The sequence below is a fragment of the Electrona antarctica genome (assembly GCF_951216825.1).
Source record: "Electrona antarctica genome assembly, chromosome: 16".
Classification (NCBI taxonomy): domain Eukaryota; kingdom Metazoa; phylum Chordata; class Actinopteri; order Myctophiformes; family Myctophidae; genus Electrona; species Electrona antarctica.
The window spans coordinates 914,833-930,680 of record NC_136797.1 but is presented as its reverse complement, the minus strand read 5'-3'; the positions used below and the strand labels follow the sequence as shown (position 1 = coordinate 930,680).

Below are 15,848 nucleotides of genomic sequence, written 5' to 3'. Positions count from 1 at the left end.
AAAACAAGCAACCAAGAGTATACCTAGCGCTAAGGTAAAAGTGCAATATATCAGCTACCTATTTCCTTAACCAGATGAGACAAAATAGCTAAATCAAGTGAGCATGAGCTAAAACAATTAAGTGTATCGACTAAACAAGATCCATAGACTCCAATGCATTCTGTAAACTTCACTTTAAAGTTGTCACTGTTCGCCAATAGAAGACTATGTAGGAGAGCATCCATTGGACTGAAGCCAATAGAAGACTATGTAGGAGAGCCTCCATTGGACTGAAGCCAATAGAAGATTATGTAGGAGAGCCTCCATTGAACTGAAGCCAATAGAAGTCTATGTAGGAGAGCCTCCATTGGACTGAAGCCAATAGAAGTCTATGTAGGAGAGCCTCCATTGGACTGAAGCCAATAGAAGTATATGTAGGAGAGCCTCCATTGGACTGAAGCCAATAGAAGTCTATGTAGGAGAGCCTCCATTGGACTGAAGCCAATAGAAGTCTATGTAGGAGAGCCTCCATTGGACTGAAGCCAATAGAAGTCTATGTAGGAGAGCCTCCATTGGACTAAAGCCAACAGAAGTATATGTAGGAGAGCCTCCATTGGACTGAAGCCAATAGAAGTCTATGTAGGAGAGCCTCCATTGGACTGAAGCCAATAGAAGTCTATGTAGGAGAGCCTCCATTGGACTAAAGCCAACAGAAGTATATGTAGGAGAGCCTCCATTGGACTGAAGCCAATAGAAGTCTATGTAGGAGAGCCTCCATTGGACTGAAGCCCCATCAAGTGAGGATTAAGAGCGTCTGATAAAATGACTACAGCCGTAAAAATCTTCTCTTATGGGGGGTCCCTGGCACTCTCTTCAAATGGGGCTGATGGGTGTCAGTTTGGGGGTCCTTGATATGAAAACCTTTAGGAACCAGTGGACCAGAGAACACGGTAGTACGGTTGCTCTATAAGGTCTTCATTAGAGAACATGTTTTATTGTACGGTTGCTCTATAAGGTCTATTAGAGAACATGTTTTATTGTAGGGTTGCTCTATAAGGTCTTCATTAGAGAACATGTTTTATTGTACGGTTGCTCTATAAGGTCTTCATTAGAGAACATGTTTTATTGTACGGTTGCTCTATAAGGTCTTCATTAGAGAACATGTTTTATTGTAGGGTTGCTCTATAAGGTCTATTAGAGAACATGTTTTATTGTAGGGTTGCTCTATAAGGTCTATTAGAGAACATGTTTCATTGTAGGGTTTCTCTATAAGGTCTTCATTAGAGAACATGTTTCATTGTACGGTTGCTCTATAAGGTCTTCATTAGAGAACATGTTTTATTGTAGGGTTGCTCTATAAGGTCTTCATTAGAGAACATGTTTTATTGTACGGTTGCTCTATAAGGTCTTCATTAGAGAACATGTTTTATTGTACGGTTGCTCTATAAGGTATATTAGAGAACATGTTTCATTGTACGGTTGCTCTATAAGGTCTTCATTAGAGAACATGTTTTATTGTACGGTTGCTCTATAAGGTCTTCATTAGAGAACATGTTTTATTGTACGGTTGCTCTATAAGGTCTTCATTAGAGAACATGTTTTATTGTACGGTTGCTCTATAAGGTATATTAGAGAACATGTTTTATTGTACGGTTGCTCTATAAGGTCTTCATTAGAGAACATGTTTTATTGTACGGTTGCTCTATAAGGTCTTCATTAGAGAACATGTTTTATTGTACGGTTGCTCTATAAGGTCTTCATTAGAGAACATGTTTTATTGTACGGTTGCTCTATAAGGTCTTCATTAGAGAACAATTGAAGCCAATAGAAGTCTATGTAGGAGAGCCTCCATTGGACTGAAGCCAATAGAAGTCTATGTAGGAGAGCCTCCATTGGACTGAAGCCAATAGAAGTCTATGTAGGAGAGCCTCCATTGGACTAAAGCCAACAGAAGTATATGTAGGAGAGCCTCCATTGGACTGAAGCCAATAGAAGTCTATGTAGGAGAGCCTCCATTGGACTGAAGCCAATAGAAGTCTATGTAGGAGAGCCTCCATTGGACTAAAGCCAACAGAAGTATATGTAGGAGAGCCTCCATTGGACTGAAGCCAATAGAAGTCTATGTAGGAGAGCCTCCATTGGACTGAAGCCCCATCAAGTGAGGATTAAGAGCGTCTGATAAAATGACTACAGCCGTAAAAATCTTCTCTTATGGGGGGTCCCTGGCACTCTCTTCAAATGGGGCTGATGGGTGTCAGTTTGGGGGTCCTTGATATGAAAACCTTTAGGAACCAGTGGACCAGAGAACACGGTAGTACGGTTGCTCTATAAGGTCTTCATTAGAGAACATGTTTTATTGTACGGTTGCTCTATAAGGTCTATTAGAGAACATGTTTTATTGTACGGTTGCTCTATAAGGTCTATTAGAGAACATGTTTCATTGTAGGGTTGCTCTATAAGGTCTTCATTAGAGAACATGTTTTATTGTACGGTTGCTCTATAAGGTCTTCATTAGAGAACATGTTTTATTGTACGGTTGCTCTATAAGGTATATTAGAGAACATGTTTCATTGTACGGTTGCTCTATAAGGTCTTCATTAGAGAACATGTTTTATTGTACGGTTGCTCTATAAGGTCTTCATTAGAGAACATGTTTTATTGTACGGTTGCTCTATAAGGTCTTCATTAGAGAACATGTTTTATTGTACGGTTGCTCTATAAGGTATATTGAGAACATGTTTTATTGTACGGTTGCTCTATAAGGTCTTCATTAGAGAACATGTTTTATTGTACGGTTGCTCTATAAGGTATATTAGAGAACATGTTTTATTGTACGGTTGCTCTATAAGGTCTTCATTAGAGAACATGTTTTATTGTACGGTTGCTCTATAAGGTCTTCATTAGAGAACATGTTTTATTGTACGGTTGCTCTATAAGGTCTTCATTAGAGAACATGTTTTATTGTACGGTTGCTCTATAAAGTCTTCATTAGAGAACATGTTTTATTGTACGGTTGCTCTATAAGGTCTTCATTAGAGAACATGTTTCATTGTACGGTTGCTCTATAAGGTCTTCATTAGAGAACATGTTTTATTGTACGGTTGCTCTATAAGGTCTTCATTAGAGAACATGTTTTATTGTACGGTTGCTCTATAAGGTCTTCATTAGAGAACATGTTTTATTGTACGGTTGCTCTATAAGGTCTTCATTAGATAACATGTTTCATTGTACGGTTGCTCTATAAGGTCTTCATTAGAGAACATGTTTTATTGTACGGTTGCTCTATAAGGTCTTCATTAGAGAACATGTTTTATTGTACGGTTGCTCTATAAGGTCTTCATTAGAGAACATGTTTTATTGTACGATTGCTCTATAAGGTATATTAGAGAACATGTTTCATTGTACGGTTGCTCTATAAGGTCTTCATTAGAGAACATGTTTTATTGTACGGTTGCTCTATAAGGTCTTCATTAGAGAACATGTTTTATTGTACGGTTGCTCTATAAGGTCTTCATTAGACAACATGTTTTATTGTACGGTTGCTCTATAAGGTATATTGAGAACATGTTTTATTGTACGGTTGCTCTATAAGGTCTTCATTAGAGAACATGTTTTATTGTACGGTTGCTCTATAAGGTATATTAGAGAACATGTTTTATTGTACGGTTGCTCTATAAGGTCTTCATTAGAGAACATGTTTTATTGTACGGTTGCTCTATAAGGTCTTCATTAGAGAACATGTTTTATTGTACGGTTGCTCTATAAGGTCTTCATTAGAGAACATGTTTTATTGTACGGTTGCTCTATAAAGTCTTCATTAGAGAACATGTTTTATTGTACGGTTGCTCTATAAGGTCTTCATTAGAGAACATGTTTCATTGTAGGGTTGCTCTATAAGGTCTTCATTAGAGAACATGTTTTATTGTACGGTTGCTCTATAAGGTCTTCATTAGAGAACATGTTTTATTGTACGGTTGCTCTATAAGGTCTTCATTAGAGAACATGTTTTATTGTACGGTTGCTCTATAAAGTCTTCATTAGAGAACATGTTTTATTGTACGGTTGCTCTATAAGGTATATTAGAGAACATGTTTTATTGTACGGTTGCTCTATAAGGTCTATTAGAGAACATGTTTTATTGTACGGTTGCTCTATAAGGTCTTCATTAGAGAACATGTTTCATTGTACGGTTGCTCTATAAGGGCTTCATTAGAGAACATGTTTTATTGTACGGTTGCTCTATAAGGTCTATTAGAGAACATGTTTCATTGTACGGTTGCTCTATAAGGGCTTCATTAGAGAACATGTTTTATTGTACGGTTGCTCTATAAGGTCTATTAGAGAACATGTTTCATTGTACGGTTGCTCTATAAGGTCTTCATTAGAGAACATGTTTTATTGTACGGTTGCTCTATAAGGGCTTCATTAGAGAACATGTTTTATTGTACGGTTGCTCTATAAGGTCTATTAGAGAACATGTTTTATTGTACGGTTGCTCTATAAAGTCTTCATTAGAGAACATGTTTTATTGTACGGTTGCTCTATAAGGTATATTAGAGAACATGTTTTATTGTACGGTTGCTCTATAAGGTCTTCATTAGAGAACATGTTTTATTGTACGGTTGCTCTATAAGGTCTTCATTAGAGAACATGTTTTATTGTACGGTTGCTCTATAAGGTATATTAGAGAACATGTTTTATTGTACGGTTGCTCTATAAGGTCTTCATTAGAGAACATGTTTTATTGTACGGTTGCTCTATAAGGTCTTCATTAGAGAACATGTTTTATTGTACGGTTGCTCTATAAGGTATATTAGAGAACATGTTTTATTGTACGGTTGCTCTATAAGGTATTTGCTCAGCAGATTAAATGTTTCATTGTGATGTCACATTAAGGCGGAGTCTGTCTTTTGTTTACCACAGAAAAAAGGAAGCGACAACGGATCGAAGACGGAGAGAACCGACGGAGGGTGAGTATAGTACGCACGCACACACACACACACACACACACACACACACACACACACACACACACACACACACACACACACACACACACATAATAATCCATCAATCACTCACAGAGTGACAGACTTCAACGTGTGTGTGTGTGTGTGTGTGTGTGTGTGTGTGTGTGTGTGTGTGTGTGTGTGTGTGTGTGTGTGTGTGTGTGTGTGTGTGTGTGTGTGTGTGTGTGTGTGCGTGCGTGCGTTCAGGAGTGGAAGGAGCGCTACGGAGGCTCCAGGGACGACGGAGGTAACGGTAACCAGGCCAACGCTTCCAGAAACAGGATGTCACTCTGACCCCAAGGAGACGAGAGAAAACTACAACTCCCATGTTACACCTAGTGAGTAGAACTACAACTCTCATGTTACACCTAGTGAGTAGAACTGCAACTCCCATGTTACACCCAGTTACACCCAAACACAACCTGACCTTTGACCTCAGTTACACCCAAACACAACCTGACCTTTGACCTCAGTTACACCCAAACACAACCTGACCTTTGACCTCAGTTACACCCAGACACAACCTGACCTTTGACCTCAGTTACACCCAAACACAACCTGACCTTGGACCTCAGTTACACCCAAACACAACCTGACCTTTGAACATTCAGTGGATTGTGGTCTGGGGTTTTCTCTATGTGTTCTGAAGCCTTCTGTGCTGCAATGAAAACAGGCAAAACAGTGATCTGCTGGCATATATGTCATATAATATGGGATTTGCAGGCTGTGACATCACAGTCAGCAGAAATATCAGAGCACTTGTTAGAGCCAGAAAAAACCCCAGACCACAGAACATCTACTGAATGTTAAAACCCCCAGACCTCAGAACATCTACTGAATGTTAAACCCCCAGACCACAGAACATCTACTGAATGTTAAACCCCCAGACCACAGAACATCTACTGAATGTTAAAACCCCCAGACCACAGAACATCTACTGAATGTTAAACCCCCAGACCACAGAACATCTACTGAATGTTGAAACCCCCAGACCACAGAACATCTACTTTTTTTTTTTTTTTCTGATCACGTGAGCGGGACTAAGCAGCAATGATAGGGCGATGGTTCTTCATTGTCCGGGTGGGTAAAAAGATGAATGAAAGTATGCTATAAAAAAGTGATTGAAACGTATTGATACGTGATCCGCACCCGACGTTTGATTAATTGATAACGTATTGATACGCGATTCGCGACGGCTGTGTTAAACCCCCGGACCACAGAACATCTACTGAATGTTGAAACCCCCAGACCACAGAACATCTACTGAATGTTAAAACCCCCAGACCACAGAACATCTACTGAATGTTGAAACCCCCAGACCACAGAACATCTACTGAATGTTAAACCCCCCAGACCACAGAACATCTACTGAATGTTAAACCCCCCCAGACCACAGAACATCTACTGAATGTTAAACCCCCCAGACCACAGAACATCTACTGAATGTTAAAACCCCCAGACCACAGAACATCTACTGAATGTTGAAACCCCCAGACCACAGAACATCTACTGAATGTTAAACCCCCAGACCACAGAACATCTACTGAATGTTAAAACCCCCAGACCACAGAACATCTACTGAATGTTAAAACCCCCAGACCACAGAACATCTACTGAATGTTAAAACCCGCAGACCACAGAACATCTACTGAATGTTGAAACCCCCAGACCACAGAACATCTACTGAATGTTAAACCCCCAGACCACAGAACATCTACTGAATGTTGAAACCCCCAGACCACAGAACATCTACTGAATGTTAAACCCCCCAGACCACAGAACATCTACTGAATGTTAAACCCCCAGACCACAGAACATCTACTGAATGTTAAACCCCCAGACCACAGAACATCTACTGAATGTTAAAACCCCCAGACCTCAGAACATCTACTGAATGTTAAACCCCCCAGACCACAGAACATCTACTGAATGTTAAACCCCCAGACCACAGAACATCTACTGAATGTTGAAACCCCCAGACCACAGAACATCTACTGAATGTTAAACCCCCCAGACCACAGAACATCTACTGAATGTTAAAACCCCCAGACCTCAGAACATCTACTGAATGTTAAACCCCCCCAGACCACAGAACATCTACTGAATGTTAAACCCCCGGACCACAGAACATCTACTGAATGTTGAAACCCCCAGACCACAGAACATCTACTGAATGTTAAAACCCCCAGACCACAGAACATCTACTGAATGTTGAAACCCCCAGACCACAGAACATCTACTGAATGTTAAACCCCCCAGACCACAGAACATCTACTGAATGTTAAACCCCCCCAGACCACAGAACATCTACTGAATGTTAAACCCCCCAGACCACAGAACATCTACTGAATGTTAAAACCCCCAGACCACAGAACATCTACTGAATGTTAAACCCCCCAGACCACAGAACATCTACTGAATGTTAAAACCCCCAGACCACAGAACATCTACTGAATGTTAAAACCCCCAGACCACAGAACATCTACTGAATGTCAAACCCCCAGACCACAGAACATCTACTGAATGTTAAAACCCCCAGACCACAGAACATCTACTGAATGTTAAAACCCGCAGACCACAGAACATCTACTGAATGTTGAAACCCCCAGACCACAGAACATCTACTGAATGTTAAACCCCCAGACCACAGAACATCTACTGAATGTTAAACCCCCAGACCACAGAACATCTACTGAATGTTAAAACCCCCAGACCTCAGAACATCTACTGAATGTTAAACCCCCCAGACCACAGAACATCTACTGAATGTTAAACCCCCAGACCACAGAACATCTACTGAATGTTGAAACCCCCAGACCACAGAACATCTACTGAATGTTAAACACCACAGAACATCTACTGAATGTTAAAACCCCCAGACCACAGAACATCTACTGAATGTTAAAACCCCCAGACCACAGAACATCTACTGAATGTTAAAACCCCCAGACCACAGAACATCTACTGAATGTTAAACCCCCAGACCACAGAACATCTACTGAATGTTAAAACCCCCAGACCTCAGAACATCTACTGAATGTTAAACCCCCCCAGACCACAGAACATCTACTGAATGTTAAATTCCCGGACCACAGAACATCTACTGAATGTTGAAACCCCCAGACCACAGAACATCTACTGAATGTTAAAACCCCCAGACCACAGAACATCTACTGAATGTTGAAACCCCCAGACCACAGAACATCTACTGAATGTTAAACCCCCCAGACCACAGAACATCTACTGAATGTTAAACCCCCCCAGACCACAGAACATCTACTGAATGTTAAACCCCCCAGACCACAGAACATCTACTGAATGTTAAAACCCCCAGACCACAGAACATCTACTGAATGTTGAAACCCCCAGACCACAGAACATCTACTGAATGTTAAACCCCCAGACCACAGAACATCTACTGAATGTTGAAACCCCCAGACCACAGAACATCTACTGAATGTTAAAACCCCCAGACCACAGAACATCTACTGAATGTTAAAACCCGCAGACCACAGAACATCTACTGAATGTTGAAACCCCCAGACCACAGAACATCTACTGAATGTTAAACCCCCAGACCACAGAACATCTACTGAATGTTGAAACCCCCAGACCACAGAACATCTACTGAATGTTAAACCCCCCAGACCACAGAACATCTACTGAATGTTAAACCCCCAGACCACAGAACATCTACTGAATGTTAAACCCCCCAGACCACAGAACATCTACTGAATGTTAAAACCCCCAGACCACAGAACATCTACTGAATGTTGAAACCCCCAGACCACAGAACATCTACTGAATGTTAAACCCCCAGACCACAGAACATCTACTGAATGTTAAACCCCCCAGACCACAGAACATCTAATGAATGTTAAAACCCCCAGACCACAGAACATCTACTGAATGTTAAAACCCCCAGACCACAGAACATCTACTGCATGTCAAACCCCCAGACCACAGAACATCTACTGAATGTTAAAACCCCCAGACCACAGAACATCTACTGAATGTAAAACCCGCAGACCACAGAACATCTACTGAATGTTGAAACCCCCAGACCACAGAACATCTACTGAATGTTAAACCCCCAGACCACAGAACATCTACTGAATGTTAAACCCCCAGACCACAGAACATCTACTGAATGTTAAAACCCCCAGACCTCAGAACATCTACTGAATGTTAAACCCCCCAGACCACAGAACATCTACTGAATGTTAAACCCCCAGACCACAGAACATCTACTGAATGTTGAAACCACCAGACCACAGAACATCTACTGAATGTTAAACCCCCAGACCACATAACATCTACTGAATGTTAAAACCCCCAGACCACAGAACATCTACTGAATGTTAAAACCTCCAGACCACAGAACATTACTGAATGTTAAAACCCCCAGACCACAGAACATCTACTGAATGTTAAACCCCCAGACCACAGAACATCTACTGAATGTTAAACCCCCGGACCACAGAACATCTACTGAATGTTGAAACCCCCAGACCACAGAACATCTACTGAATGTTAAAACCCCCAGACCACAGAACATCTACTGAATGTTAAACCCCCAGACCACAGAACATCTACTGAATGTTGAAACCCCCAGACCACAGAACGTCTACTGAATGTTAAACCCCCCAGACCACAGAACATCTACTGAATGTTAAACCCCCAGACCACAGAACATCTAGTGAATGTTAAACCCCCCAGACCACAGAACATCTACTGAATGTTAAAACCCCCAGACCACAGAACATCTACTGAATGTTGAAACCCCCAGACCACAGAACATCTACTGAATGTTAAACCCCCAGACCACAGAACATCTACTGAATGTTAAAACCCGCAGACCACAGAACATCTACTGAATGTTGAAACCCCCAGACCACAGAACATCTACTGAATGTTAAACCCCCAGACCACAGAACATCTACTGAATGTTGAAACCCCCAGACCACAGAACATCTACTGAATGTTAAACCCCCCAGACCACAGAACATCTACTGAATGTTAAACCCCCAGACCACAGAACATCTACTGAATGTTAAACCCCCAGACCACAGAACATCTACTGAATGTTAAAACCCCCAGACCTCAGAACATCTACTGAATGTTAAACCCCCAGACCACAGAACATCTACTGAATGTTGAAACCCCCAGACCACAGAACATCTACTGAATGTTAAACCCCCCAGACCACAGAACATCTACTGAATGTTAAAACCCCCAGACCTCAGAACATCTACTGAATGTTAAACCCCCCCAGACCACAGAACATCTACTGAATGTTAAACCCCCGGACCACAGAACATCTACTGAATGTTGAAACCCCCAGACCACAGAACATCTACTGAATGTTAAAACCCCCAGACCACAGAACATCTACTGAATGTTGAAACCCCCAGACCACAGAACATCTACTGAATGTTAAACCCCCCAGACCACAGAACATCTACTGAATGTTAAACCCCCCCAGACCACAGAACATCTACTGAATGTTAAACCCCCCAGACCACAGAACATCTACTGAATGTTAAAACCCCCAGACCACAGAACATCTACTGAATGTTAAACCCCCCAGACCACAGAACATCTACTGAATGTTAAAACCCCCAGACCACAGAACATCTACTGAATGTTAAAACCCCCAGACCACAGAACATCTACTGAATGTTAAACCCCCCAGACCACAGAACATCTACTGAATGTTAAAACCCCCAGACCACAGAACATCTACTGAATGTCAAACCCCCAGACCACAGAACATCTACTGAATGTTAAAACCCCCAGACCACAGAACATCTACTGAATGTTAAAACCCGCAGACCACAGAACATCTACTGAATGTTGAAACCCCCAGACCACAGAACATCTACTGAATGTTAAACCCCCAGACCACAGAACATCTACTGAATGTTAAACCCCCAGACCACAGAACATCTACTGAATGTTAAAACCCCCAGACCTCAGAACATCTACTGAATGTTAAACCCCCCAGACCACAGAACATCTACTGAATGTTAAACCCCCAGACCACAGAACATCTACTGAATGTTGAAACCCCCAGACCACAGAACATCTACTGAATGTTAAACACCACAGAACATCTACTGAATGTTAAAACCCCCAGACCACAGAACATCTACTGAATGTTAAACACCACAGAACATCTACTGAATGTTAAAACCCCCAGACCACAGAACATCTACTGAATGTTAAACCCCCAGACCACAGAACATCTACTGAATGTTAAAACCCCCAGACCTCAGAACATCTACTGAATGTTAAACCCCCCCAGACCACACAACATCTACTGAATGTTAAATTCCCGGACCACAGAACATCTACTGAATGTTGAAACCCCCAGACCACAGAACATCTACTGAATGTTAAAACCCCCAGACCACAGAACATCTACTGAATGTTGAAACCCCCAGACCACAGAACATCTCCTGAATGTTAAACCCCCCAGACCACAGAACATCTACTGAATGTTAAACCCCCCCAGACCACAGAACATCTACTGAATGTTAAACCCCCCAGACCACAGAACATCTACTGAATGTTAAAACCCCCAGACCACAGAACATCTACTGAATGTTGAAACCCCCAGACCACAGAACATCTACTGAATGTTAAACCCCCAGACCACAGAACATCTACTGAATGTTAAAACCCCCAGACCACAGAACATCTACTGAATGTTAAAACCCCCAGACCACAGAACATCTACTGAATGTTAAAACCCGCAGACCACAGAACATCTACTGAATGTTGAAACCCCCAGACCACAGAACATCTACTGAATGTTAAACCCCCAGACCACAGAACATCTACTGAATGTTGAAACCCCCAGACCACAGAACATCTACTGAATGTTAAACCCCCCAGACCACAGAACAGCTACTGAATGTTAAACCCCCAGACCACAGAACATCTACTGAATGTTAAACCCCCCAGACCACAGAACATCTACTGAATGTTAAAACCCCCAGACCACAGAACATCTACTGAATGTTGAAACCCCCAGACCACAGAACATCTACTGAATGTTAAACCCCCAGACCACAGAACATCTACTGAATGTTAAACCCCCCAGACCACAGAACATCTACTGAATGTTAAAACCCCCAGACCACAGAACATCTACTGAATGTTAAAACCCCCAGACCACAGAACATCTACTGAATGTCAAACCCCCAGACCACAGAACATCTACTGAATGTTAAAACCCCCAGACCACAGAACATCTACTGAATGTTAAAACCCGCAGACCACAGAACATCTACTGAATGTTGAAACCCCCAGACCACAGAACATCTACTGAATGTTAAACCCCCAGACCACAGAACATCTACTGAATGTTAAACCCCCAGACCACAGAACATCTACTGAATGTTAAAACCCCCAGACCTCAGAACATCTACTGAATGTTAAACCCCCCAGACCACAGAACATCTACTGAATGTTAAACCCCCAGACCACAGAACATCTACTGAATGTTGAAACCACCAGACCACAGAACATCTACTGAATGTTAAACCCCCAGACCACATAACATCTACTGAATGTTAAAACCCCCAGACCACAGAACATCTACTGAATGTTAAAACCTCCAGACCACAGAACATCTACTGAATGTTAAAACCCCCAGACCACAGAACATCTACTGAATGTTAAACCCCCAGACCACAGAACATCTACTGAATGTTAAAACCCCCAGACCTCAGAACATCTACTGAATGTTAAACCCCCCAGACCACAGAACATCTACTGAATGTTAAACCCCCGGACCACAGAACATCTACTGAATGTTGAAACCCCCAGACCACAGAACATCTACTGAATGTTAAAACCCCCAGACCACAGAACATCTACTGAATGTTAAACCCCCAGACCACAGAACATCTACTGAATGTTGAAACAATTTACAATTTAGGCATTTAGCAGACGCTCTTAATCCAGAGCGACTTACATTAGGCAAGAACAAAAGTATGGGAATACATCACATATATAAAATGCATTTATCAAGAAACATGCGTAAGCTAAGAACGTAACTAGAACATATCTATATAATGACACTATACATATTAAATATATATACTATACTATGCTATACATATGTACTATGATGTGCTATGACTACATACAATGCAATTATTGTGCTGTCTACAAGACATGCTATAAGTCTGTTTCAAATGCTATCTAAGTCTAAAAAGTGCTATCTAAGGGGGTAGGATAAGTGCTATGGGCCATGATGGAGTCTGAAAAGGTGGGTCTTCAGACTACGGCGGAAGATTGGGAGTGATGCTGCAGTTCTGATTGCAACGGGGAGTGCATTCCACAGTTTTGGGGCCAGAAGGGAGAAGAGTTTGGGACGTGTGGAGCGTTGTCCCGGCGTTTTTAGTGAGGGTACTTCCAGCTTTCCTGCGTTGGCTGATCTGAGTGCGCGGGAGGGTTTGTAGGGTTCAATCATGCTTGCAAGATATGGGGGAGCCATACCTTTGGTTGCTTTGAATGCCAGCATCAGAGTTTTGTATTCTGTGCGGGCAGCGACTGGGAGCCAGTGCAGGGAGCGGAGCAGGGGGGAGACATGTGAGAATTTTGGCTGGTTGAAGACCAGACGAGCTGCGGCGTTTTGGATCAGTTGGAGAGGCTTAAGTGCACATGCCGGTAGGCCAGTAAGGAGCGAATTACAATAGTCAAGTTTTGACAAGACTGTTGTCTGGATTAGGAGCTGGGCTGATTCCTGGGTGAGGAACGGTCTAATTCGTCGTATGTTATAGAGTGTGAACCTACAGGATCGAGTGACAGCTGTGATGTGAGTTTTAAACGAGAGCTGACTGTCCAGGACAACACCAAGGTTCCTGGCTGTTGGGACAGACGTTACCAGGGCGTTGTCTACGGAAATAGTTAGCTCCCGCATAGGGCAGGACTTAGCTGGGAAGAAGAGAAGCTCAGTCTTGTCTGGGTTCAGCTTGAGGTGGTTGGAGGACATCCACTGTGAGATGTCGGCCAGGCATGCAGTGATGCGCTCTTCCACCTGAGTGGCAGAGGGGGGGAAGGATAGAAACAGTTGTGTGTCATCGGCATAGCAGTGATAGGATATATTGTGAGCAGAGATGATAGTGCCAAGGGATTTGGTGTACAGTGAGAAAAGGAGCGGACCAAGTACAGATCCCTGTGGGACCCCAGTTTGGAGGGTTCGGGGGGATGATAGCAGACCTTTCCAGGAAACCTGGTAGGTCCGGTCGGTGAGATAGGAAGAGAACCACTTTAGTGCTGTCCCGCCGATGCCTAGATCCGCTAGGGTGTCTAGGAGCAGCTGGTGGTTCACTGTGTCAAATGCCGCCGATAGGTCTAGGAGAATCAGGACAGCAGAGTGGGAAGCAGCCTGGGCAGCATGTAGTGCTTCTGTGACTGCCAGCAGGGCAGTTTCTGTGGAGTGTGCCTTCTTGAATCCTGATTGGTTGGGATCCAGCAGGTTGTTCTGTGAGAGATGGAGAGAGAGCTGGTTGGAGACAACACGTTCAATGCTTTTAGACAGAAATGAAAGGAGTGATACCGGTCTGTAGTTCTTGACATCTGAGGGGTCAAGGGTTGGTTTTTTGAGGAGTGGAGTTACTCTGGCTGACTTGAGGGCAGATGGGAAGCAGCCTGAGGTTACTGAGGTGTTGATGATGGAGGTGATGAAGGGGAGCAGATCAGGTGCGATGGTCTGGAAGATTGGAGACGGGACAGGGTCGAGAGGACAGGTGGTAGGTCTAGTGGATGTCACTAGTTGTAGGACCTCGTCTGGGGAAAGAGGAGAGAAAGAAGACATGCATGGTAAGTTGGGGTTAGTGTTGGTTGAGTCAGATGCCACTTTATGGGGGAGGGGGGGAAAGGAGCTGCTGATATCGTCAACCTTCTTCTCAAAGTAGTTGACAAAAACATCAGCAGTGAGGGATGCAGGTTGAGTGGGGGGAGGGGGCTTAAGGAGGGAGGAGAAAGTGGAGAAGAGTTTCCTTGGGTTAGAAGTACAGGATTGGATTTTGGTGTGGTAGAAAGAGGTTTTAGCAGTGGTTAGTGAGAGGGAGAAGGCAGAGAGGAGTGAGTGAAAGTGGGAAAGGTCATCAGGTAGCTTTGTCTTGTGCCACCTTCTTTCGGCTGCCCTTAGAGGTGTTCGTTCAGATCTGAGAGTTTCAGATAACCAGGGAGCCGGTGGACATGAGCGAGCTGGCCTGGATGAGAGCGGGCAGTGTTGGTCGAATGCCGATGAGATAGAGGAGAGGAAGGATGAGGTTGCAGTGTTAGGTGAGAGAGAGAGGAAGGACTCCAGGGAGGGTAGAGAGGAGAGAATAGAGGATGAGAGGGAGGAGGGGTTTAGGGACTTGAGATTGCATCGGGTGGTGGTGTTCGGAGGGTTAGTAGGTTTGGGCGGGAGGGTGGAGAGAGAGAGGGAGAAGGTTATGAAGTGGTGGTCAGACCTGATTAAGGGGGTAACAGAGAGTGTAGAGGGAGAGCAGGCTCTGGAGAACACAAGGTCCAAAACATTACCAGCCTTGTGAGTGGGAGGGGAGGGAGATAGGGAGAGGTCAAATGAGGCCAGAAGGGATGTAACGGGAAGATACTTCTCTGCTGTAGGTAGGTTGAAATCACCCAGTAGGATCAGAGGGGTGCCATTCTCCGGAAAGGAGCTGATCAGAGAATCTAGTTCTTCCAGGAAGTTCCCAAGGGTTCCTGGGGGGCGATAGAGCACAATGAGGGTTAGGGGGACTGGTTGTGATATTGAGATAGCATGAAATTCACATGTGGACAGAGAAAGGTGAGAGAGATTTAAGACACGGAAATTCCATTTGGGGGACATTA

At 43.3% G+C, this 15,848-nt stretch overlaps 1 protein-coding gene across 2 annotated transcripts in view; it reads left to right on the top strand.

Annotated features, from left to right (window-relative positions):
- lmbrd2b (LMBR1 domain containing 2b) overlaps window positions 1–15,848 on the top strand; it is a 57,087-nt gene that overhangs the window by 36,390 nt on the left and 4,849 nt on the right. For both annotated transcript variants that reach the window (XM_079523724.1, XM_079523723.1), the window contains exons 15-16: window positions 4,903–4,949; window positions 5,196–5,326. In XM_079523724.1, the coding sequence (XP_079379850.1) occupies window positions 4,903–4,949; window positions 5,196–5,282 (134 nt within the window). In that variant the 3' untranslated portion in view covers window positions 5,283–5,326. The remainder of the gene's footprint in view (window positions 1–4,902; window positions 4,950–5,195; window positions 5,327–15,848) is intronic.